This window comes from Electrophorus electricus, chromosome 3 (assembly GCF_041902795.1).
Source record: "Electrophorus electricus isolate QZ-2024a chromosome 3, ASM4190279v1, whole genome shotgun sequence".
NCBI classification, from domain to species: domain Eukaryota; kingdom Metazoa; phylum Chordata; class Actinopteri; order Gymnotiformes; family Gymnotidae; genus Electrophorus; species Electrophorus electricus.
The window spans coordinates 7,533,184-7,559,358 of NC_137499.1; the positions used below are offsets into that span (position 1 = coordinate 7,533,184).

At 44.9% G+C, this 26,175-nt stretch overlaps 1 protein-coding gene, 1 long non-coding RNA gene and 1 other non-coding gene across 6 annotated transcripts; all 3 read left to right on the forward strand.

The window, feature by feature from the left end:
* The first annotated feature begins 921 nt into the window (after positions 1-921).
* Positions 922-4,876, forward strand: LOC118242338 (uncharacterized). The gene is made up of 2 exons (XR_004776785.2): positions 922-1,142; positions 1,787-4,876. It is a non-coding gene; the product is annotated as an uncharacterized LOC118242338 (long non-coding RNA).
* Positions 4,877-8,677: 3,801 nt separating this feature from the next.
* Positions 8,678-24,916, forward strand: LOC113568418 (cytoskeleton-associated protein 5-like). 4 transcript variants are annotated; one of them, XM_035531147.2, is made up of 43 exons: positions 8,678-8,794; positions 9,546-9,639; positions 9,728-9,921; positions 10,109-10,315; positions 10,443-10,614; positions 11,003-11,147; positions 11,324-11,424; positions 11,593-11,706; positions 11,786-11,890; positions 11,964-12,053; positions 12,170-12,334; positions 12,517-12,645; positions 12,740-12,898; positions 13,028-13,126; positions 13,960-14,070; positions 14,221-14,313; positions 14,599-14,784; positions 14,939-15,033; positions 15,149-15,206; positions 15,361-15,486; positions 15,739-15,866; positions 16,300-16,474; positions 16,564-16,677; positions 16,777-16,905; positions 17,170-17,364; positions 17,470-17,599; positions 18,089-18,171; positions 18,862-18,972; positions 19,071-19,220; positions 19,431-19,634; positions 19,944-20,079; positions 20,405-20,598; positions 20,709-20,857; positions 21,492-21,659; positions 21,793-21,898; positions 22,004-22,186; positions 22,522-22,709; positions 22,933-23,008; positions 23,089-23,277; positions 23,362-23,463; positions 23,736-23,778; positions 23,912-24,036; positions 24,509-24,916. In XM_035531147.2, the coding sequence occupies exons 2-43, from the start codon at positions 9,583-9,585 to the stop codon at positions 24,731-24,733; spliced, it is 5,709 nt and encodes a 1,902-aa protein (XP_035387040.2). In that variant the 5' UTR covers positions 8,678-8,794; positions 9,546-9,582; the 3' UTR covers positions 24,734-24,916. The 4 variants fall into 4 exon arrangements, with proteins under 4 accessions (XP_035387040.2, XP_081566221.1, XP_035387043.2 ...); XM_081710095.1 differs by having other exon boundaries at positions 24,793-24,916; XM_035531150.2 differs by having other exon boundaries at positions 23,362-23,460.
* Positions 21,321-21,420, forward strand: LOC118242495 (small nucleolar RNA SNORD67). The gene has a single exon (XR_004776873.1). It is a non-coding gene; the product is annotated as a small nucleolar RNA SNORD67 (small nucleolar RNA).
* Positions 24,917-26,175: the final 1,259 nt, after the last annotated feature.

Sequence of the window (26,175 nt, forward strand, 5' to 3'; positions counted from 1 at the left end):
TGTGTATACTAATTCATCAGTGTTAATTTCTTTGAAACATATTTTAAGAGGCAGACCTTGCCACTCCAGTTTTTTAAAACAGGACATTGTGTCAGTGAAACATGCTGATGGTAGCATGTGTTTTGGTTACTGTAGTTACTCATTTGGCAATCAGCAACAAGAGGTGCATTGCTGGTTGTTTAAATTTTCCACTGAGACTAAAATTGAGTTAATTTTCATACTTCTCCATTAGGAGACAGAACTTTGTGCCAATAATGGCTACAAGTAATACGAGATGCTAAATTTACAACATCTGTTGTACAATTTACAACATATGTTGTAAAAAGTGCTATATAAATAAATTTGACTATGCCAACATCCCATATGAGAATCTACCTCACCTTCATACTCTTCTGCAGATTTCTATGAATATTGTTGCCTAGTGCCTTAGTGAGTGCTGCTTCTCTGTAGGCACAAACACAGCCAAGGAAGTAGTCTCTACGAGAGCGGTGGATCTGGTCAGTCACTGAAGTACACAGGCACAAATATCTAAAATCTTTGGAGTTATAGGACACTTTTTATGAAGGTGCCTCAACCAAGTCTTAATGAGGATCGTGTGTGTGTGTGTGTGTGTGTGTGTGTGTGTGTGTGTACACAATGCGTGTAATGTATTATTTTTAGTAATGGACTATCTGATGTACGTGGAGTAAGTCATGCAGTAAATACTTAAAATAAAAAGAAACAATTTTGGATGGTTTTTGCTTTTTAATCCAAGTCCATGTGTAATATGTATCATGAGATACGATGCTAAATATGTGTTTTTTGTTTATTCCTTCAAGCTGCAAACCCTGTTTTTCGAAGCTTGTTTGATGCATCATTGATGAATTATTCATTTAGGAAGTGACACGGGTGACCGCTCACTGTGTATAAACCTCCTGGTCCATGCTGGTGTCTGCTGTACTACGTTGGCGTCGGCACGGAGAGAGTCGCGCTCGGCACCTCTGCAGACCAAACCACCATGGCGTAACGGCACCGACGCTCGGCTCACTGTGGTTTTTCCTCCCCTTTCCCCATCACAGCTCTCACACCCCTACAACTCCCTGTCCCCCTTCATCTTCTGATGCGTTGTAGTCCTTTCACCGAAACAGCCAGGGGGGGAAAAGGTAGTGGAATGGCACAGGGTGACGCTCTGGGGCACCTCTCCACTTTGAATGTAGTGTGTTTTGTGACCAAGAATTTGTCTAACCTGGAAGTGAACCTGCTCCACTTCCTCTGCTGTATAATGCACGTGTCTGTAGTTTTTAGACAGACTAACCAAGGGCCCATCCTGGCTGATGATTATTTTGAGTTTAACCATACTCATTGGAGATGTATTTCCACTTTATACTTTTCCCTATAATCATGAGTTATAAGGATCTAAAACGCTTAATTTTGATTCTGCCTCAGACTATTAAATCATTAAAGATATTGCTAATTATAGGACTTTCTGCTGTTGGAATACTTCTGTGTAAAATCATGTGCTCACAAACACTGATTAAAATAGCTTTTTAAAGCACTAACTGAAGATACCTGGTTTGTTAGATGTACACGCATGAATCTTGCAGCTTGTCATTTTGAGTGCTGTGCTGAACTGCTTGTAGTGCTGTGCTTAAATTTTGGTTCTAGATTAATACATTTTATATATTTTGTGTAAGTTTGAGTTCTCAGACTCCATTTACAAATTAACACGGTGAATAGAGTCCCGCGGAAGGATGCTGGAGTTTCTTTGCTGCTGTTGTTCTTAATGAAAATTGTTTTTGTTGTGCAGGGTGTTGGAGAGGGCAGTTACACCCGAGAGAAGATTCGGATAGTGGAGGGGGTGTGTCTTCTTTCTGGGGAGGAGCTATACTGGGAGGACCTGAAACAGCTGAAGGTGTGTCGAGGGGGTGGACTTCATACCTGCATGCGCACGGATACTGTCTCCCTGCAAGCAAGCTCAGCCTCCTTGGACGATACTGAGACGGAACAGCTGTTACAGGGCGACCAATCCGAATGTTCCAGTCTAAACACAGCCCCAGCGACCACACCCCAGCGCCACAGTGCCCACCCAGACACTGGCTGGGTCCCCAATCGCAAACCCTCCACTGAGAGTGAAGTGTGATCTCACAATGAACACATGCTTAGACAATGACATCTACACAAAAGACACATGCTTCACACAAGAATGAATGCACATGCTACACCCAACAAATCCCCTTCTGTCAAAAAGGCTACACACACACACACACACACACACACACACAGACACACACACACACACACACACACAGTGTTACCTACATATCGAAACTGCAAACCTGCCTAGCAGGCCGTGTAAAGCTGAGCAATTATAGCTGTGCAACTCATAGATTTAGTAGGCAAATGGTTCATCTATGCATAGGGCACAGAACAAAAGCCAGCAAAAACATTTAATAACCCATTTAAGGAAGGTGCCTGACTGGCCTAAAACTAAAACCGGCATAGAATTTCTGAACACACATACATGTAAACAAACATTACCCCAGTTTCCTAAACCATCATTTCCTAAACCATCATAGTATCTTTTCTTTACTCCTCCCCATGTTACTGGGGCCTGAGCTTCACCCTGACTCCTCCCCCAATGTCTGGAGCACATCCCCTACCCCACTGTGGGCTCCTGACTCCTCCCCTTATGTCTGGAGCCCATCCCCCACCCCACTGTGGGCTCCTGACTCCTCCCCCTATGTCTAGTGCCCATCCCCCAACCCACTGTGGGCCACCCCCTTTCGGACACACGACTGAAAAGACTTTGCAGAGCCTACGGACAGCATAATGCAGTAAGAGAACAAAGATTTAAAAAAAAACAAAACACTTTTGAGAAAGCAAGGAATGCAACCCACAAAGAAATCGGGAGTGTTTTTGTATACAAGGACAGCACTGTTGTGTATAAAATTATGCTTTTTTTTTTTGTGGATTTCTGATGTAAGCTAAAATCAAGACTCTGTGCTCATGGACAGTATAGCAAACTGATCCGTCTGCTGCCACGCCTCACCACTCATCGTACGTTTATGAACTCTATTTATGAACATTTTGTACATCTGAGTGGGCTGTTCATTCTGTCTCCCCTGCATTCTGTTCAAGGCCTCATGCATTGACAGGACTAATTAAGGATTAGTGCCAAAGGGCGGGGTGCGCTCTCTCTCCCTCTGCGGACGCCGCTGTGATTTATGAAGCCGTGCAGCGCTGCGTGGGTCACTCGCATCATGGTCCAGTTCAGATGTGCGGCACAACCCAGTTTTACAGAGAGATGGAACGAAAATGTGGCCATGTTACGAACATTGCCAGTTTTTCCCTCGTCATTCGTCTCATCAAATGAAATGTTTTACAGGTTGTTTTTGTTTTATGGATTTTTGAAACGAGCATTAGATATTTGATTAAGTAAGGTAATTGAGCAAGTTTAAGGTAGGGTGACAAAAAAAACAAAAAAACATGAAACATTACATGTCCTCGGGGAAAGTAGTCTGAATGAAGTGTAAGTGCCAAATGTTGTTTTTGTTGTTGTTTTTTCTTCACTATATTTATATTTCAGGAGAGCTATATTTGACATTTCTCCCTTTTTACTTTGTGCTTAGAGATGATCAACCATATTAGAACCTGCGAAGCACCATGCACTTGGTCATGTAGCTTTCTATGAACTTTCATAGAGCTATCACGAGTGTGTAACTGTATACCACTGACCATTCATTTGACCATTCATTTTAAGGAAAAAGGAATATGTGGTGTTTTATGCAATGCTTTGAACTCTTGTTTTGTACTTTTGTTGTCATTGGAGTCACTTTGAGGACTGTTTTAACAATCCTCTTTGAGGATTGTTGTGTTCTCAAACGCATGTATCTTGAAGTAACTTCTCCAGTTTCAGCACAATGCTGATTTGCTGCTACAACACACACCCAGTACTGAGGCCAATGAGGGATGGTCTTGGCAGCTACTTACCTGCAGCTCTCTAATTGTTGGCTTACAAAACAACTAGACATCATATCTAGTGTGCCATTTAATATATACATGTAACCTGCTTCCTTTTTTATCTGCATATTTCCAATTGCTGACAGAAGAGCTTGTACAGACTTCACAATGGAGAGAAAGCGTGTATGTGTTAAAATATGTTGTGTTGATTTATTGTATAGTCTTTTGTACAAAGGGATTTTTTTCAACATTTATTAAAGGGATAGTTAACATTTTGCCAATTTCATGAGCTTTTCCTACTGGCATAAAGTCAGATGATGAGTTCTGTTTTATTTACATTTCTTTGTGCAGTTGCACATGAGAACCATAATGGTAATGGGCAGATTATTCATTTTTTGAAAGCTTCAATTTTAGAAACAGTTGTTTTTTTTTAACTGAAACATTTAATTTGGTACATTTTACTGTTTGGCTGTGAAAGTCTTAACAAACAACAGTCAAGTTGTAGTGGTGCTTCTAGATGAATCAGTAAGTTAATGATTTTCAAATGCTTAACTTTTCTTTTATTACACTACAGGTAAGCAAACAGCAAGTTGGATCAGTTTTGGAGCTTGATGTGTGTCAGCTAGCTGTTTTTGAAGACTTCCATTCATGCAGATCTAAGAAGCTGCACACAATGTGCAACTTGCGCACAGAGATTTGGAAGAATGCTAGTAATAACTTTGTCTGACTTTGTGAAAGCAGAAAAAAATATTTCATTGCCAAAACGTTAAAGTCCCTTTTATTTCACTCACTGGAGAGGAATTATTTAACCACTTTCTTTTCTCCAAGCCTTGTGAATAATAAGGTTGATGCCAGTTATTTAACAGAATGCTCTTTTATGTTTCAAAAATATTGGTCACATGTAACTGTTGTAAAGTTAACTAAGAGATATTTATAATTTCTTTGTTTGGTTGTCATTTAGATGTAAATATAAAATGACTGTATATGTATTTCCCCATTGCAATACTAACAAACTGTGTTGTGTGACAGTGAATTACTCCTTTGCTATCTTTTAATATAAAACTGCATTTGCATTGAACAGAATTATAGTACACTGTTTTTATGAGAATGCTCTCACTGTTTTCTGAAACTTAATTGTTATTCAAGATTTAAAATATGATAATTATAATGTAACCCAAATCTTGACCAAACCTGTCCGAGGTTATAATACAAGACCAACTTTAGGGCTATATTTATTACATTTCAAAAGTCTGATCTTTGTAAATTCTGCTTAACTGAACGAATAACCACACTTTCTTTTGTACATTGTGGCATCTTAACATTAAGGGACAAAATGTAAGTACTATTCACATGAAGTCATGGACCAAGATCTGTCACAGCATTACATTCTGTTTAGTCTGCATTTATCTAGTATATAGCTTTCAAACACGAGCACTGGACTGAACTGACAGTTCCTAGATAATCCCCTTTATTGTAGGGTTACTAACTGGACCCTGGAACAAACCTAGTTGACTAGAAAACTGGCTAGCCTAATTTTCAGATAACATCTTCTAATGATTCCATGGACTGGAATCAATCCTCAAGAGGTGAGTCTTCAGCCTTTATTTGAAGATAAGCGCTATACAAATTAAACGTATTATTATTATTAAAGTAGCCGGTATCTCAGGAGAGCCAGGGGAAATTCATTCCACCACCTAGGTGCAGGACAGAGAAGAGTCTTCACAGAGGAGATGCACAAAGAAAATAAATCTAAAATAAAAAAACATAACATTGTATGCAGTCCACAAACATAGAAACAACACCATTGCAACATTGGAATCATTACACATTAAGCAGGCTGTCTACAAGTAAGAAAAAGTATTTCCTTGGAGTACTTTATTGTTCCTTGCTGCATTAAGTAACAGTTTGTCCTTCATTATGATTGAGGGAAATTTGGCACAGGACAGATCAAAGTTAAGTAAAACCAGAAGCTCGAGCATAAGCTCCAAAAAGCAGTTCTATTTTTAAAATTCATTCAAAAGTGCAGGTCTCCTTAACTAGGGCAACGATGACGTTGATGTACAATCCTTTTCGTTTGCATACAGTCCAAACAGTCCATGGATGACACACACTGCACTTACCTACCTAGATGTTGGGAGTAAATACATATGAATGCTCTCCTTCCCTCAAAACCTGTCTCTGAGATCGCTGATCATGAGCTGAAGATCAGGATATTCAGCTTCCTGGCAAGCAGGTCAAACACAGCTCTAATATCTTCATTAAGTTTGCTGATGATACAACCACGTGGCGCTCATCATGGGCAATAATGAGATGGCCTACTGCGAGGAGATAGGCATCCTCCTATGGCCAAGTGTGAGCAGCTTTAAGCTCCTCAGTCTGTACATCACCAGGAACCATTTATGGACACTACACCTGGACACCATGGCCAAGAAACTTTGGGGTGGTGGGGTTTCAACTGGCAACCTTTCAATTACAAGTTGAGTGTACCTTAACCACTAACCTAGCACTTTATATATTATTTTTCCACATGACTAGACTTTTTATTGGTGTCTTGATCTGCTTTCTTGTCCAATATTTCACTGTACTGCTGACCCCATGTTAACATAAATATGACTAATAAACTAAACTTCACAATTGCAATCAACACTTGCCTGTAATTTTCTGATTTTGAGCTTATACGATTGATTCTTTTGAAACTGATTTTTTATTCACTGTTATGTTATTCTTGCCATTGTGATGCTGATGTATAATTTATGAATCGATGTGTATGAAAATTGACTCTCTAAGCGACAATCCTATATTACAAAGCATAGGTGCAACTTGGTGTATCTGTTCCAAACTATATGCTCTCACATCAGTCAGAGCTTTGAGGTGATGGTGAGGTTTTGCACCCAAAGCAAGAATCATACCTCTAGACCAACAAGCCTATCACTTCTTGATCTTTTGGCTAAGATCAAGTGTAGTATTTTTTTTTAATTACAGCTTGATTATTTATTGCGGGTTTTATTGCATGGTTTTAATTGTTCTTATCTCTTGTGTTTTTAGGCCCAGCTCACCTGGACCTGGAGAGAAAGCCCATGGTGCACCTGGAAGATCCTACTGACAACAACAGCTAGAGGACCTGCGGAGGATCTCTGCTCTGGACCCGGTAGTTGGAGGAGGAGGAGGGCGGCCGATGGCGTCTGGCGGACCTAGCGGCCCGGAGCTGATCGGTGGGGTCTTGGCAGAGGCCTCGGAGCTCTGGGGGACTACCTCAGCGGGGCCTGGTTCGGGAGCAGGCGGCGGCCTGCTCAATACGCCCAGGTTCCACTGGGGGAACCCGGATGACGGTACCCCCTTTACTGAGAGGGTCACCTTTATCCGGGAAGTCCTCTTCGGGGCTCTGGGGTATATGCCGGGGGACCTCATTTGTGCCCAGCGCAACGGGCCCTTGAGGTTCCTTGATGCTCTCCTACACAGGGGTGTATCGGCGGATGTTGGAGCGGAGGGTTGAATTACATCGCCACCCTGTGGGCAAATATTACGTAGTGGAACCTCTGTGGGTTGGGAACAGGAGACTGGTAACCACCCATATGTTCAATCACTACGTGCCCACGGATCTCATCCGCAGGTTTCTCCAGTAGTACGGAGAGGTGCACCCGGGGGAGAAGATGGTCCGGGATGAGCTGGGAATTTGGAATGGGCGCCGCCAGTTTATGGTGACTCTTATGGAGGACGGCGAAGGGGGGTTGGTGCACCCCCTGGCCCTCTTCGTCCTTTGCTCTAACTGGGGATACTTGGTTTACAGGGACCAGCCAGCCTTCTGCCGGAGTTGCCCGGGCCACAGACATTGAACAGAGGACTGCCCGGAGCTGAAATGTTTGAATTGCCTTGAGCCCGGAAACATGGCCCGGGACTGCAGGGTCCCCCAGAGGTACAAGCTGTGCAAGGGAGAAGATCACCTGGCCCACTACTGCCCCAGCCAAGTGAGGACCTATGCGGCCGCCCTGGCTGGGAGCGGGAGGGGAGAACCCGCAGCCTCCACCAAGGGAGCTCCGGAAGGTCCGAGGCCAGAGGGAGGAGAGGAACGACGAGATCGGGTGGCTGGGGAGGATCAGGAGTCGGGGACAACAGGACCCAGTGGCCCCCCGCCCCCCCAGGCAAGATGCACCAGGCAAGATCTTCTACCCCCAGGCAAGATACAATGGACAGCGTTGTGTGTATCGGCACACTGGACGGAGAGCTCCACTGAAGAGGAGGATATCGGACTGCGTGGTCTCATGAGCCTGGGGGATGAATTGGGGGATGAATTGGGGGGGGGGGGGGGGTTTAGTAAATTTCATTGTTTTTAATGTTTAGTGGTTCTCATATTTTAAAACCTGCTAATTTTGTATGATTTGTGGAGTTAGTTTTAGCCAAGCAGGGAGAAGTGTTTTTGTGTTTTAGTTGTTTAGTGTTTTAGTGTTTTAGTAAGTCGTGTGTTTGGATTAAATAAAGAATAAAGAATTTGGGGGAAAAAATCTGTTCCAAAATCTGTTCCTACTGATCACTGGTCTAAAATCCTAAACTTCCACTTTATTTCGTGTAATGCCTCTACATTGTGGTTATTGTACAATTACTATTATGAAAATGATTCGTTTTTAAAAGTGGGTGGGGAAGTTTTGCTTCCTCAAAAGCGTCTCTTTTGAACTGACCTATCAGTTTACTGTTGACGCTCACATCTACCCAATCAGGAGCGCATTTACTGTGTGGACACAATTTAAACGTGGTGTTAAGCAGCTGATAGGCATTTACGCTTTTCTGTAACTATTGAGTTCAAATTTAACTGTTCTGTCCCTCGCAGTATATGCGTTAGACTGCCTGTTTTCTGTTTCAGGTAAATGATCACGTCATGTTTAGGAAAACTGCTTTAAGATTGTATAAATAAACAGTAACAATAGCTAAAACCATAATGTTAGCGGGCTAGCCTAGCTATCTTAGGATAGCTAAAGCTAACATAGCTGACTGGTTAAATAGCTACTTGCTAGCTAGCATTATGTTACGTTGCTCTAGCTAACCTGAGTCGATTGGCAAACTTAACGAGCTAACGTAGCTAGGTTAACTAGCTAGTTGTTCAACTGTTGTGCGCTTGCAGATTTGGCTGCCTGGCTAACGTGCTAGCAAGTTAACAAAATATGAACTAATTTGAGGTCAAGTTAGCTCACGTTTGTTTCTAGCATGCCACGACTAACTTGTCTTGGCCAGTTAACTTGGTTCATGTTCCCGTAGCTCGTTTTACGGACCAAATTGCCACCTACCTTTAACGTTAGCTGACAGTTGGACATGGTTCCAGGCAGTAGTGATTTGCAGAAACGCTAACTAGCTAAAAAATAACCTGGCTCGTTTAGCTAAACTCGCCCATTTGATATATTGTAACGTTTGTGCAAGTGTGTTTAATAAGTTTAGTGCGCTAGCTGTCTAGTTCGTAACCTGCACAGACATGCATGACGATGAATTTATTTTTGCTTATAGGCACCGGACTCCATTACTTAAAATTAACAACTGTGCTGAATAATCGCCAAAAAGCTGTGTTGTAGCTATCTGAATTGCTGATAACGGAATAATCTCGTGTGTTCTGCCACCTTTAGCGAAGCCTTTGAAGTGACATTACAAACGCCCATCATTATGGGGGATGACAGTGAATGGATGACACTACCCACAGACCAGAAATGTGAGCATAAGGTCAGTACACTTGCTATGCGTGTTGTCTTGTTTTGGTGTGCAGTTATTTATGGTATGTTGGTGGGTGAGCAATTGTATTCTTTTACAGGTTTGGAAAGCACGATTAAGCGGCTATACAGAGGCCTTGCAACAGTTTCAGAGAGTCACTGATGAAAAAAGCCCTGAGTGGGGGAAGTACCAAGGCCTGATCAAGACATTTGTGGCTGACTCCAATGCAGTAGCACAGCTCAAAGGACTGGAGGCAGCTCTAGCATACGTTGAAAAGGCGCATGTGGCATCTCGGTAACATGAATGTGTCTGCTTTGACCACTAATCTTGGGCTATCTTGATTTAAAGGCTGCCTAACTGATCCATCTCGCAATGCTTGAATTGATGCGCTGTTTTTCCTCCCTGGGAATCATGAGAGGATGAATGGCCATGGCCAATATTTGACTGTGCTCTGGTCTTTGTATGGTGTTTCAATTGTCAGGACCGTGGGAGAGGTGGTGTCTGGAGTGGTGTGTAAAGTCTTTAACCAGCCGAAGGCCAGAGCTAAAGAGCTGGGCTCTGACATCTGCCTCATGTACATAGAGATAGAGAAGGGCGAGATGGTGCAGGAAGAGCTCCTTAAAGGTCTGGACAACAAGAACCCCAAAATCGCCCTTGCCTGTGTTGAAGTCTTGCGGAGGGCAGTGAGGTGAGCATGATTCCCAGACCTTTTACACCGTGACCAGACTTGAACTTGTACATGTGGCTTAGCTTGCATAAACCTACAAAATAATCCTCCTCTTGCTTTTGTGTGCTCCGTCCCTTTGTGTTGTCAGTGAATTTGGACCGAAGGTCATCACGCTGAAACCTGTTGTGAAGGTGTTGCCGAAGCTTTTTGAGTTGCGAGAGAAGGCCGTGCGAGATGAGGCCAAACTGCTCGCTGTAGAAGTCTACAGATGGATCAGAGATGCCTTGCGTCCTCCCCTTCAGAACATCAATGCCGTTCTGGTAGACGAGTGTTCCTCATTCGTGTTTTCTATTCTATACATTTTCCATAGCCATGTTTGCTCTAGCAAGACTGCAAAAGGTTAAGCCCCTTTTAATAACTAAATTAAAATGAATGCTTTCAGCTACTTTTGCTCAGTCCTGTTACAGCTGCCTTTGGATTTTGGCATGCGGGTGGGGAAACGGAGGGGCTCCATGTGACTTGAACCCTCATACATAAGCCAGAGAAAATGAATATGGGATAGCAGGTCTCACTAATGCTGCTTCTCCAATCTGTCATAATGCCAGTCCTGTTTGATAGTCCTAGTATACACCAGTATTGGTTGTTGACATTTGTCTTAAGCATTGATCCTGCATGACTGACTTCTCATGCGGGGTTTGTCCGCACCAGCTGAAGGACCTGGAGGAGGAGTGGGCAAAGCTTCCATCGTCGGCGCCCAGGCAGAGCCGCTTCCTGCGCTCTCAGCAGGACCTTCGGGCCAAGTACGAGGAGCAGCAGCAGCAGCAGCCTGACGGAGACACTGCAGATGGAGATGGTGCTCTGCTTTTGTCTATAAATCTGTTCGCTGGTGCAATTTCTCTCATCTACTCATGTCTTCAGGTCTCTGTTTAAGAGAATAAGCTTATTGTCCTCCTGTTTGAGGGACCAGCCTTTGCTGTTGGTGCAGTATGCTACCGTTTAGTGTTATTTATATGTTGAATGTTTTTTCAGCTGCTGACTTGGAGGACGCAGCACCTACCGTGGATGCTTACGAGCTTCTAGAAGCTGTGGAGATCCTCTCAAAGATGCCTAAAGACTTCTATGAGAAGATTGTAAGGAAAATATCATCATGCTGTATTGGCCTCCTCTCAAGTTGATCTCTTACCAAAACAGGCTTTACTGATTTTAAGAGCATTTAAAAAAAAAAAAAAAAAGCATAGCTAATCATTCTAATCTCTTGTACCTGGCTGAGTTTCTATAAACTGCATGCATGTGTATAGGAGGCAAAGAAGTGGCAGGAAAGGAAAGAGGCCTTGGAGGCTCTGGAGACTTTGACGACAAACCCCAAATTGCAGGCTGGAGAGTATGGGGATGTAGTCAAAGCGCTTAACAAGGTACAGACCTCTGGCTCTTCAGCGTGTAGATTACATCTCTACTTTACTTTTTCGTAATCAACCTTTTGTGTGTTTGCAGGTTATCGGGAAAGACACGAATGTCATGCTGGTGACTATTGCTGCCAAATGCGTGGCTGGACTTGCCGCTGGCCTGAGGAAGAAGTTTGGCGTGTATGCTGGTCATGTAGGTCCTGTGACATTATCAAAATGAAGTTCATGCCATTTTGTGTGCATTTCATTAAATGGTTTGTTTGCAGTTGGTGCCAACTATGTTGGAGAAATTCAAGGAGAGGAAAGCTCAGGTGGTGCAAGCACTCCAGGAGGCCGTAGATGCTGTGTTCCTCTCCGTAAGGGTCTGAGATATGGTGCAGATGTGTTTAGCAGAAACCTTTACAGTCAAATCACAATGTTAAGGTGACGTGTAGCGTTTAAATCCTGCATCTTGAAACTGTTAATTCCTCAGACTACGTTACAAAACATAAGTGAGGATGTCTTGGCCGTCATGGACAACAAGAACCCATCAGTCAAGCAGCAGGCCTCCCTGTTCTTGTCCAGAAGTTTCTGCCACTGCACCACCACAACTCTGCCTAAAAGCCTCCTTAAGCCATTGTGTGTGGCATTGCTAAAGGTACACCTTCAGTTACATCTGGTGGGAGTGATTCAGGTTTCCTGGTATGCATTTATTTGGGAGTGAAGGACTGAATCGTGGGACTGAATAACTTTTGGGTGTGGGCAATAAAAGAATGATCTTGAACTGATGATGCAACCAATTATTAATGAACGTGTCCTTTTGTCCTCTCACGTGCACAGCAAGTGAGCGACTCGGCTCCTGAAGTCCGAGATGCAGCCTTTGAGGCCTTGGGCACAGCTATGAAGGTGGTGGGCGAGAGAGCTGTTAATCCTTTCTTGGCTGATGTTGATAAACTGAAAATTGACAAAGTAAGGTCACATCCTTAGTTCTGCCACTTGGAGCTGCTCATATTATTCTGGTTAGACTAGGTAGTTCTTTCTCTTGAGGTTTGCTTGTGATTAGATTAAGGAGTGCTCAGAGAAGGTTGAGCTGGCCGGAGGGAGGAAGACTTCAGGGCAGATGAAGAAGAAACCGGTCTCTAATGCTGAACCAACAGCCGAGGCCTCTGCCAGGCCTTCAGCACCCTCCAGGAAGACCCCCACAGCTTCTGCTGCTGCTAAGGTGAATTGTCCATCTTGGTAACTTGCTATTTTTACTTTTTACCTGTAAATTTGCTTTTGGGTAGGTGTTGTATTTGGGGGAACCTGAACCAGCTCGACAGTGACTGTCTGTCTGCTTATGTGACCTTAGCAATCAGCCCCCAAAAAGGGGAAAGCCCCTGCATCCAAAGGAGCTGCTGCCACCACAAAGAATGCGAAGAACAAGGAGACTGTAGAGCCTGAGCTCTCGGTGAGTCATCGCTGCTGTGGTCTAATTTGAGATGGCTTCAACAAACGGCAAGTTAACTTTGTCAATCCCATGCAAAAATTAGAATGCTTCTTCCTGTACAGATTGGCCCATCACCTGAAAGAGTTGCTTGTGCTTTAGAACTCCATTGCCATCCCTCTTTCTTCCCTTCATCTAACCATTTTCCCCCATATACATTCATGGGGCAATTGGTCAAACTGCTGCCATTTTGACACATTTCAAGCTCAAACCATTGTCCTGCTGTGGAGGTTCTGATAAATGATTGAAATTGCTCGTCCCCTTTTCAGACTTAACCTTTCTTGTCCTGTTCGGTCAATTTTCAGTGCCTTTTAACTGTCTTGCATGCTACAGACATAAATCTGAATATGCACAGTAAGGGTGCTAATATAACCACATTCGTTTCCCTTATTTTTTTTATTTTTTTTCCATCCCTCCAACCTCCCCTTGCGATCTTGGTGCTGCTTTAACGTTTGAACCACAGTCTGCTACACTGATTGAACTTGTCCCGATCACCCATCTACGCTTCCGGCTGATGGCACTAGTCTATACACGTATCCATTGATTCATCAGTCCATCGTCCTATAGGAATCCACTCTCTTAATTTTGAACCCACAGCCATCAAACTTGGTAAACAGATTGGGCAGATGAGCGTAGTCGTGATTAAATGCAGTCTGGTCCTTGGGCTCAGCTGTTCACTGTTTCTATGCTTTCATCCCTCCATCCTTTTTTCTTTTAGTTGTTGGACACTATCCCCAGTTTGCTTGAGTGTCTGTCTGCTTATTGTGGTAGTTTTTTAACTGGTTGCTTCCCATCAGCTTGAAGTGTGTGAGGAGCAGGCAGCCATGGTCCTGCCAGCCTCTTGCATGCAGACACTGGACAGCGCTAACTGGAAAGAAAGGTTGGCTGCGATGGAGGACTTCCATAAGGTAACTCACTCGGAAAAGGGGATTTCTGATTACCTGCCTTTGGCTCCAGTTTGTAGTGCTGGGTATGTGGTGGGGAGGGAAGGGTTCAACCTTGAGATGTTATCAAGCTTAAGGGTTTGTATAGGTTAATGCTGGCTTCTGTTTGTGCAGGCCGTCGAGCAGATGGACAGCAGAGAGATGCCCTGCCAGGCTCTCGTCCGTCTGCTGGCTAAGAAACCTGGCTGGAAGGAGACCAACTTCCAGGTATGCCACCATCCTCCTTTTATTGATGCATTTGGAACGACTCGCTCATCCCTCAGATTCTGTTTTTAGTCCAAAGAGAAGCTGTGCTTTAATGTAGCAAACAGAGTTATAAAGTGATGTAATAAGTGGATTCTACTTTTGCCAGGAACTGTTGGGTGGGACAGCTGAGATCTGAAACGTGGCCTGCTCCCGTTCAAGCCTTGTGGGTTGTTGTTGTTGTTTTGTTTTTTTTTGAGGGTTTGTTTTTTGTTTTTTCCCCCTGTGCTCTTTTTAATTTAACAAAAGGTGATGCAGTTGAAGCTGCAGGTGGTGGCTACGGTGGCCCAGAGGGGCTCGTTCTCCAGAACGTCTGCCCTTGCTGTGCTGGAGGCAGTGGTGGACAGGACTGGTGACATTAAGTGTAGCGGGAGGGCTAAGGAAGCCCTGAGTGCTGTGGCTGAAGCTTGCAAACTGCCATGGACTGCAGAACAGGTCAACGTCCATGTTTAATCCTTAAGTTTTTCTAATTAAGCCAATTTTGAGGAGTTTGAGTTGTTTTTTTTTTTTTTTTTTGTTTATTTGTTTTTTGACAATGAATGGTATCTTAATGTTTTCTTAACTAAATTATGGATTTTCTTGTTTACAGGTTGTTTTTATAGCCTTTGGCCAGAAGAACCCAAAAAACCAGGCTGAAGCTCTTTGCTGGCTCTCCAGTGCCATAAAGGAGTTTGGCTTTGCGGGGTAAAACGTAGTCCAGTAAATTTGAATGAGGAATATAATAGACCTGCTTTTTTCTGACCTAAACCTATATTTGAACTGGAAGAGAATGTGGAAAATATGGCATTCTGTCTTGCAGAATAAATGTGAAAGCTTTTATTAATAACGTGAAGACGGCCCTGGCTGCCACCAATCCTGTGAGTGCTCACATGTGCCCCTGTGGTGCGCTCTTTCTCTTCGTAAACCGAGGGGTCGTTCTTGAGATCAGATTGCTTGATTTGAAATGCAAGGTGGATCACTTTTTTGTTTTGGCCGAGGCGGGAGCTGAAGTTGTTTCTCTGTCCCATGTAGGCTGTGAGATCGGCTGCTGTCTCCCTCCTCGGCGTGATGTACATGTACATGGGGGCCCCTCTCCGCATATTCTTTGAGGATGAGAGGACGTCCCTGCTTTCCCAAATAGACGCTGAGTTTGAGAAGGTCTGCTATAGTTGTTTTTGATGAATTGCTGGCTTTTGGCTCCACATGTGCTTATCTGGGTGAAAAAGGGGCAGTAACACCAGTCACTGCTATGACTGGAGAGGGTTTAAAAACTGAATGCTGTGTTGTCTTCTGCTTGGGATTGGCATGAGCCTGCGTCACTGCAGAAGTGGTGTGTGGGTTGGTTTGTTTATTTATTTTTTTAAACTTTTTTGCTTCTTGAAATGGAGTTTTCACTTTGCTGTTTGCTAGGTGAAGGGCCAGACTCCTCCTGCTCCTATCAGAGGATCCTCTAAAGCAAGCACTGGGGAGGAGGCTGATGAACAGGAGGAAGAGTTGGGAACAGATGTGGTGGACCTCCTGCCTCGAACTGACATCAGGTACGAAGCCTCACTCCTCGATGTTCAGTTCATTTGTGCTTGATTTTCAATCTTCTCCTATTTCAGGTTCAGGAAGTTTTATGGCCTCATCTGTCTCATCTGTTTTTTTTTTTGTTGTTTTTTTTTTTTTTTTTTTTTTTAAATGTTCAGGAAATGTCAGCTATGCTGTGTATATGTAATTACATAAATTGTCGTCTCCTCCTAGATACACAGTTGATGCCGGACCTTTGTCAAACTGTACTTTACACCTCTCTCTCTCTCAACTCAAAAGCATGCAGTGCTTGTCCATAAAGATCATTCTTTGTGCAGGGAAAACCCAGTTGTTAACATGGCTTTGTCCCCCTCTCTTGGGTTTAGTTGTGAGTTCAAATTTTAATTGGGAAGTGTGCCAGAATGCCACATTGTCTCACATTGATTGATTGATTGTTCACAGTGACAAGATCACCTCTGAGATGGTGTCCAAAATTGGCGATAAGAATTGGAAGCTCAGGAAGGAAGGCCTTGACGAGGTGGCTGCGGTCCTTTCCGATGCAAAATTCATCACAGCCAGCATTGGAGAGCTACCCCTGGCCCTCAAGGCTCGACTCACTGACTCCAATAAAATACTGGTAAAACCAGAGTTTGGCTGACCTCAGTCTTTCCCTCCTTTCTCTTGGCACAAAAAGTAAGCGTTTGGGGGCGGGTGCTTGTCTTTCAGGTCCAGCGGACGTTGTCTATCCTGCAGCAGATGGCCGTAGCGATGGGCCCAGCTCTGAGGCAGCACATCAGAGGCCTGGGCTTCCCCATCCTCAACGTACTGGGAGACAGCAAGGTGCAGCCTGCCGCATTGTTGGAGTGCTTAATGAGTGCCTTATCTCCATTTTTCAACCTCGTACCTGATTTATTTTATCCGTATGTGTTTCTCCACCAGAATACTGTACGAGCAGCAGGTCTGGCTACGCTGAATGTGTGGGTGGAGCAAACTGGAATGAAGGAGTGGCTGGAAGGGGAGGAGCTATCTGAGGAACTAAAGAAGGAGAACCCATTTCTGAGACATGAGGTGTGTGGGTGGTGGTTTTAAAATCTAAGAAACCCTACAGCAGTAATGTTGAAGAGGAAAAATGGAATTGCATTTCTGACCAGAGCTCCCATACAGATGTCATGTGTGGTGGGTGACAGGAGCATATCCAGAGCTGAGATCTGATATAACAATTCTGATTACTGAGGTCTCATTGAAAAGGCATGTATGACCCCAGCCAGTGTCATAATGCTTTTCCTTGGGTTGCCTCTACCACCCTCCCTGCTCTGCCCTTTCTCTGTGCAGCTGCTGGCCTGGCTGGCAGGCAAACTGCCCAGCCTGCGCTCTGTTCCCTCTGATCTCAGCCTGTGTGTTCCTCACCTGTATTGCTGCCTGGAGGACCGCAATGTTGACGTGCGGAAAAAGGCCCAGGACGCCCTGCCCGCATTCATGATGCATCTGGGCTTTGACAAGATGAACAAAGCTGCTGCTAAGCTCAAGGTGTGACTCTGGGCTACCCTTCATGCCTTTTTGTTACAAGCACAGACTGTCTGCACGTTCCTGTTTATGCATAGTGGACAAAAAGAATGTCTGTCCTTTCTGCAGCCAGCATCTAAAGACCAAGTGGTTGGTTTGCTCGAAAAAGCTCGAGCTTCCGTGCCTGCCAAGCCTTCAGCTCCGACTAAAACGACACCGGCTGCCAGCGGCAGCGTGAAAGCCACCCAGTCTCCCCCAGGTTTGAATCGTCTAGCTTTCTTCCCTACCACCTCCCTGCATGGTATCTTTACTGCTTTGATGTAATAACATTGTGTCTGCCAAATTCCTGAATAATACTTCTAGGGCTTCTGCATATAACATTTGAGTAGGTTTACATGCGATCATTCTTGGTTTTCATCACTTATCTGACTATTCAGGTGCTCATGTAAACTGCCTACTCAGATTTCTTGGATCCAGTTAAGGCCATAATCATGTCTCAGTGCTCTAGAGGTGGATTTCAGCTCAGTAATCGGGTTTCAGTGCATGTATCCACATCCTCAGGGTTTCCTAGACAAAGCTGTAACAAAGTGCATGCCTTGTGTTGAACAGCCAAAAAATGAAATTAAAGAAATGCCAAACTGGTGGGCCTGCTGCATTTATCGTAGAAGCTCCGGTACAGTAACATTTGATGTCATACATTTTTATGGCTGCATCTCTCTCTTTTTTTTTTTTTTTTTTTTTTGTTTAGCTTCAGCCAAAGCTGCCCCAGCAACAGAACAGTTGCCAGCAGAAGCCAAGAAAGTCAAGTCAGCAGCTGTACCCAAAGCCAAGGTGAGCTCTCCCCTCAAATAACACAGGCAAGATAATTAACAATTAAACGGTTTGAGTCATTTCCTAATGTAAAACATGGCTTTTGATTTTCGAATAGTTTAAAAAAAATTGACTTGTGTGGTACTGGTAGTGTGAGTCCAGGGTGCTGCACTAGGATGCGAAGGGTGTAATATATTTGCAGAGCTGTTTTAGGTCACCTAGTTGCCATGCTGACCAGCCAGCAGCGCACTGACCTGAACAGCTTGGTTAAATTGTTTGGCCTTTCATTGAGGCTTCCTAGTGACTGTCATGGTGGCTTGGAGTCTGACTGAGTTTCCTTACGTAGCAGTCTTCTCAAGACTCCAATGCAAACTAGAGTCTGAATAGCAGACTGGAGAAGGAAAATGCTAGATTCTGCTGTAAATCAAAAAGCCGCACCAAGGCAAAGCCCGCCAAGCAGGTACCGCAGGCGTATGTGGAGCGTGGGGAAATGCAGCCTGTAGTGTTGGATGGGTCTCTGTACCACTGGATTGAGCAGACTACACTTCTGGGGAAGGGGGTTTGCGTCACCTTGGTTAGATCCTACCTGTCCGTTTCCTCTCTATCCCTAGGCTGCAACTGTTTGTAGCAGTGGATTTCCCCATTACCACAATTTGCCTCTTTTTAGACCTCCTTTTGGGCTTTACATTGGTTGACTACTCTCTCCCACAGGCTGTTGGGAAGAAACCGTCGGGGAAGGCTGAGGAGGATCGATCTGGCCCCATCTTTATTCTCGTGCCCAATGGCAAAGAACAGCGCATCAAAGAGGAGAAGAGTCTAAAGGCACGACCCTCTCATGCTCCCACAGTCCACCTGCAGCCATGACTGCTTGTACTGCAAGTCCACTGCAGAGTGAGAGTGATGACCCTGTGTGTTGGCAGGTGTTGAAGTGGAACTTCATAACGCCACGGGAGGAGTATGTTGACCAGCTGAAGACTCAGATGATGCCTTGTGTGGCTAAATGGTTGATGGAGGATCTTTTCCATTCTGACTTCCAGAGGCACGTTAAAGCTATCGGTACCCTGATCGAGGTAAGATGGGCTCTGACAGCTGCCTGTCTTTTAGCCCCCCCCCCCAAGTAGGAGAGTTGACATGTCCACGGGCAAACGGTTGCGATATCAAGGATCCTAAACAGGATTTTCTAAAAATGGCTTCTATACACTTCAGTTGGTCAGCTGTAGTTTCAGAATGAAACCCAACCCATACTGGATTTATCCAACTGTGTATCCATGTCTGTCTAGCACCTGGAGGCGGAGACTGGGGCTACAGTCAGCTGTCTGGACCTAATCCTGAAGTGGTTCACATTGCGTTTCTTTGACACCAACACCAGTGTGCTGATGAAGGCACTGGAGTACCTCAGAGTTCTCTTCCAAATGCTCATTAACAAGGACTACCACCTCACCGAGCATGAAGCCACGTCTTTTATCCCCTACCTTATCCTGAAGGTTCGTCCCCACCAAGGTGCTATTTACACTTGCATGCATGTGATGCATGACCAGAGCCTGAGATGATTGCACTATAGGCCTTGGCTCAGCTCCCCATTCAGTAAGCTAAATGTAGTGTGCTTGGTTTTGCCCTCTTTTAGCTTTCTGAGCGATGGAAACATTTTTACAGTATGTATGGTCTCAGCCTCTGTTCCAGGATGGCAATTGCCAACTGACTGAACTGAAATGGTCCTATTTGTGACTTCGGCGCACTAATTTTTACACAGTGGCCGGACTATGCTTCATTCCATGTTTTGCGCTTTTGTGTAGATGGGTGAACCAAAGGATGTTGTTCGGAAAGATGTGCGCGGCATCTGCCGCCTGCTCGGGCAGGTCTACCCTGCAAGCAAAATCTTTCTCTTCTTGATGGATGGCACCAAGTCTAAGAACTCCAAACAGAGAGCAGGTGAGCACCCTTGGGCTCTCTCCCCACATTCCCTGCTGATGGATGGTTGAGCAAGCCTACTGGCATTTTGCATGTTTAGCCAGTAAACTGACTGTGTGCACCACCACACAATTCTTGCAAAAGCCTGTAAATCTTGTAATATAAGGACTTTCAAAGTACTCTGGGGAGGGGGCCTAGACTGGAATTTCGGGTTGTTTTTGAAAAGTGTGCATATGTGTGTTGAAGTGGGGGGGGGAGCCAAGCTTCTAAATCCACTTGGGGGACACATCTCTGCTCTCATTCAGTCTCCTTATTTTTTCCCCTTCGCTTTAACCCATTGCTGCAGAGTGTCTGGAAGAGCTGGGCTGTCTCGTGGGCATGTGTGGAATGTTGGTCTTCCAGCAAACTGCATCAAATGCCTTGCGAGAGATCGCAGGTCACATTGCTGACCGGGATACAGCCGTACGCAACGCAGCTCTCAACGCTTTAGTGACCGCCTACAATATCTGTGGAGAGCAGGTCTACAAGCTCATTGGCCAGGTGTGTTGCTTTCTCACCACTTTCCTCCCTGTCCCTTCCCATGTATTACCTGGCATGGCTACCATGGAAGTCACGGTGGGTGAGTCTGTGGCGTTCTCTTCTCCCTGAAGCTGTCGGAGAAGAGCATGAGTATGCTGGAGGAGAGGCTTAAGCGATCTGTGAAGAAACCCTCTGCCCCAGCTGCCAGCAGGCCTCCAGAGGAGAAGCCATCAGGGTCAGCCAACGCCTGTCTGCTGCGCAAACCTAGCTTGCGTCTCAGGTAGCCCCACCTTACCAGAGTTCTACCTGGCAGTGAGGTGTTGTGGTTTTTTCTTTCAGTTAACTGTCTTGCATTTTACAAAATTAAGCTTCTGTGAGAACCCCCAAGAAATTGTCTTTATATCCTGATGCAGCTCTCTCTCAAAAAAAGGGGGGTGGTCTGGGTGTTAATCTGCAGCAAAAATGTTAACATGGCCAGGTTATTAACCATTTTGGTAACTGTCCTACAAGGCGGGGGGTGGCTTGCCTGCCAGTTATTTTGGCTATGCACATAGCAGATGGATAGGCTATAAGATTGTATTTGTATTGAGACTTGAGGGAAAGTTTGGAATGGTGGGAATGGAATTAAGGGAAGGTGTGAATGCAGTATCTTTTAATGCCAAAATACATTGATGCCTCAGCAAGTCATTTGTGTTACATTGTGTATAAAACAAATCACTCGCTGCATGGTGATATTTGATGGCTGGGATGATGAGGAGATCCTGTTTGGTGGAGGAGATCCTGCAGTGGCGGGAGCCTCCACTCAGAGTCCTGACGACATGCACAGGGGCCATCTGACCAGCCAGACCCAAAGAGAAATGTGCCTTTTGGGTTTGGATTCCAACCTGACCAACTGGCTTTGGGCTGTTTCCCAGTGAAATCCGGAGTCAGAATGCTGCTGTGCAGAAGCAAAACTCTGAGGTTCCGTGCATGTTCCAACTGGACCAGAACTTCATCATGGAACTGCCCGAGTTGTTCATTCCCAACCTGGCAGTAGTGGATTCGGAAGAGCCATGGCTTGATATGCCGGAGTTTAAATTCAGGTGACTACTGAACCTTTTATTTCAATGCAGGGCTATATGTCCATATTTGCACAATAGAGCCTATAGCATATGGCTCTGGAGGCAGTTCTGTGTTCCTTCTCTGCCTTATGGCTGCTTTTTTTTTTTTTGGTAGGTTGCCCTCAGTCTCCAGCCTTGTGGAACCTGTCTGCAGCATCAATCTCATCATCTCGCAGGTTGCCAGCTCTGATGCCAAAACTAGCATTCAGGCCCTGACAAAGGTAGGGTGCATGTGAGTGCACCATATTCTATGTACTTCATGAACAAATCCTAATGGCTGCTGTCCTTTTCTCATCTCATGCGGCCCTCTTGCCCTCTGCACTCAGATAGCGGAGATCTTGCGGCATAACAGCGAGTGGCAGGTGATGTCGGGTCATGTGGACGAGCTGGTCGTGTCCCTGCTCATGCAGCTCCGGCTCCTGGCCAGCAGGCGCATGGCGGCAGAGAGGCTGGAGGCACAGCGGGACGTCGACGAGCTCTACAGCTCAGTCATCGGCTCCCTGAACCAGGTGTGGCGGCATCGACTCTTCACTCTTCTCCAGAACTTGCAGTTATTGGTGGTCTAAGTAGGACAATATCTTTTGGGTCTGTTTGGTGGAGGAACCTCCACTCCGAGTTCTGACGATATGCACAGAGGTCCTCTGACTTCCTCTGCCCACAAAGGAATGTAGACGAGCAATGCTTTTCAAGAGATATTGGGGAACCTTTATGGGAGACATGAGCAGTCTGGCATGTTGGTGGGGCATTGGAATATATTGAGCAAGTTTACAAACCCCTCTTTAGGAGGCCTGCCAGGGTTCACGTGTGTGTGTGTGTGTGTGTGTGTGTGTGTGTGTGTGTGTAGCTGGTCTTGGCAGGCAAGCTGGCTCAGGAGGCCTCTCCTGGTGTGCTGAAGGACCTAGTGCAGGCACTGCTCTCTCTGATCCTGGACCCCCAGCAGCAGCAGTGCGGGGGAGAGTCCCAGCTCATCCGCGCCGTTCACATCTTGCTTTCAACCCTGCTAAAGACTGCAGACTCCACCAGCACACTCAGGTGGTGCACATGACCCTCAACAATACAGTAACCAGCACTGGGTTTCCTGTTTGGAAATCCAAACAGTTTCTCTGGGCTTTAGTGATGATCTTTTGAAATGGCATATGGCACAACATTGTCCATTACCATGGAAATTAACATGCTGCAAATAAGGGATGGTAGTTATAGTGACTGCTCAACCTGGTTTTGCTCCTTATTCAACTTGGGTTTGTTTTTTCTTCAGTGCCTTACTGATGCTGTTGCAGGAGTCCTGCAACTCAAGTACTTGCTCTTCAGAATTCAAAGAGCTAGTTATGAAGGTAATGAGAGGGGTTGTGTGAGAGAAGGTAGGTAGGTAGGTGTGCGTGTTGTTGTATCTGAACACTTTCACCTCCTGCAGTGTCACTGGCGAATGATCAAGCTCCTTCCGGAGAAGGTAGAGGCACTTTACCTTGACAGAGTTCTCCTGGACATTCACAACTTCCTGAAGGTCTTTCCTAGAGAGGTGATCAGGCAAAAACCCATTGACCTGATTCACCGCACAGTGAAAACCCTGCTCCACACCCTCTACAGGCTAGTTGGACCCAAGGTGAGTCAATTACTGTGACTCACATCTTTTAGTGGTGTGGTGGAGGGATAATGGTAATTCTAGTCTCTTTTGAAATGCTGTTAGATTATGGATCACTTGAGCCTGATTGAAAACCGGGATGAGTCTGCGGTAGAAGCCCATCTGAAGCGTGCCATGAAGCACTACGTCCCACCACCCAGCCAGGTGGTACGTTCTTGCTATTAGAAAGTCGTGCAACAAATATTTACACTTGGTCTTTGTTTTCTGTTGGGCAAACGTATCTGTTCAATCCCTCTGTGTATGTGTATTATGGCTTAATGGTTTTAGTTATTCTACGAAGTATTTCTATTGTAAAGACATGAAGGGCATAGTAGAATGGTGAGTTGAGGGGGGGGGGGGGCTGTGGACCAGGGGTTTTCTGCCTTTTTTTTTTTTTTTTGTCTAATTTATTTTCCCAATCCACTATCCTCCTGCCACAGAATACAGAGAATGTTTGCAAAGCAAAGACCCTTCCATCTGCAAGTAAGTTCCCTTTCCTCTTTCAGTTCGTTGTCTAGTACCTACAAGCCAAAAGCTATCAGGAATGGCTAAACTCTGGTTTCCGCAGGTAAATGTTCTTGGTTGCTCGTCTTTACTGTCCATTTGAAACCTGCAGGTCCAGTCAAGAGTTCCACCAAGTCTGCCGCAGTCCCGTTCAGCACTGAGAACTTTAACCCCGCACACTTCCAGGAGAGGCTAAGGGTTCTGAAGGAGCTCCATGTTGTAGACATCAACACCAAGGTACCGCACCTCCTACATGCAAAAGCCTTTGTCAATAGTTGTATGTCGAGGAGCGCTCCAGTTGGATTTAGTGTTTGCAATGGGCAGCAATACTATAAGTAACACTGTGACCAGTATGGTTTGGGATCTTTTTAACATGTAAAGGCTGATCAGCGAAATACAGCTCCACAGCGATGCCGTTCTTCATTTAAGCCATTTCCCCCGATATTCAACAAGCCTATCGGATCAGCCCAGATGTGTTCAGGATCTGTTTTGCTTTAGTTTTGTATTGGAGCTCTGAGGCCAACATTTGCTACCAAGTATTGGAAGCTTATGGCTCCTAATCAGCATGGTGCGAACAAATTTGAGTTATTCAAGTTTAACCAGTACAATGGTAGTTTAATTTACTAAAATGGTGCTGGTAACATGTAGTCTTAGCTAATCAAGAGCTAGCAACAACTTTGAAGGTTTCCTTTCTCTGTCTCATATGCAGCCAGTAAATGAGGTCAGGTGTGGCCTCCCAGTTGTGAGCTCTAAGCCTGCACTGCCCTCCTCCATGGACATGCTCCAGTCTCAGCTCTCCCAGCTCCTTGAGGCTCGAGAAGAGCAGGACAGTCAGAATGTTCGGCCCCGGAGCCCAGTCACCCCTGTTGGCCCTCCCCCAGACCTCAGCGACTTCATAGCCAGACTGGAGAGGATTAAGGCCAACCTGCACTAATTCCTGCAGCTTTCCACACCTTTTATGCCTTCTGTCTGCTTCCTTTTGTCTCTTTCCAGCACCAAGACTGGCTGCTACTTCTACATTTGTGTGTGTATGTGTGTGGGTGTGTTTTACTGAATCCTGATTTTTTGTTTGTTTGTTTGTTTTTTAAATGTCATGTGAATAAAATCTGCTTTTAGATGGGCTTTTATCTGCTTCATTATTGATCCATTGGGGGTCTTGCTCAGTAAACAGTGGAAACCTGTGTATTTTTGTGCTGTGCTGTTTCTGCTCAGTGTCAGTATGACAACTTGATGTCAGAAAATAGTTTATTTTCAGGCATTGAAACAGTAAGCCAGTATGAAGATGAACCACACTTATTCCAGTCACTTCATCCTTTGGGTTGGATGAATGTTAGGTGGATATACAGCTGGCTGCCTGCTCTGACTAGACCCTGAGAAACCCAGAATGCTCACAACCAGAGTCTATTAACACCGGTGTATCATCCATCACGACTGAACTTGCAGTACCAATCAGAAAGCCTACCACATTACTGTGTGGATGGTGACTGCTATGAAAGATGAATATAGTACAGCTGTACAATGTCACACCTTGTATACTACACAAAGGATTTTGTTTCCTGGGTGAGCACTGTCCTAAAACCACTACAGGCTGTGATTGTAGCATTCATCTGCTCTTTCACATGACACTAGGAGGCTCTGCAACATTTTCCCCTTGAAAATATCACAGGTCCTTCAAAGCAGCAATTAATGCTCAGCTTTTTTGGCAGTACCCCCAATTCTTCCTTTTCACACATCACTTGGATACTACATGCTAGCCACACACAAAAACAAAACAGGATTCTGTAGAGATCTGAACAATTGGAAAAGTTTTGAAGAACTGAGAATTAGGAAGGCTTTTGAGTCTTCTGAGGAGAACAGCTTCTGCCATTTGTTCTGCTTCATCTTAGTTTTATTTATTTTCATCAATTGCTCTTCTCAGTGCTTTTCCTCTGCAATCCTCCCTCCTCACTTACACAGTCTGTACATAACCTCTGTAGCCAAAAGCAATCCGATTGAACAAACCAAACATTTGGTTATGATAACTGTTAAAGAGCAAACGGGCCACAGAGTGACTGGACATTTTAATTAATGTTCCAGCCCACCCTGTCTCTTAAATGTGTTTTGTCGTAGGTCTACTCATCCCTCAGGATTTCTTTGCCATTGTATGAGCAGAATAATATTATCTGGCAATAAAACACACTGCCAACTATGTGTGGTGATAAATTTTGTTTGATTAATAATTAACGTTAATAAATTGTTGGCTTGATTTCTGAGACAGTTTGCTTCGATTTCATACTATCTATTCCGCAGAACACTTAACTTGCAGGTAGGCATGTAATATTCCTCGCTTGCATATCTTGTCCAGCAGAGGGCACCTCTGCACCATAGATGAGCGGT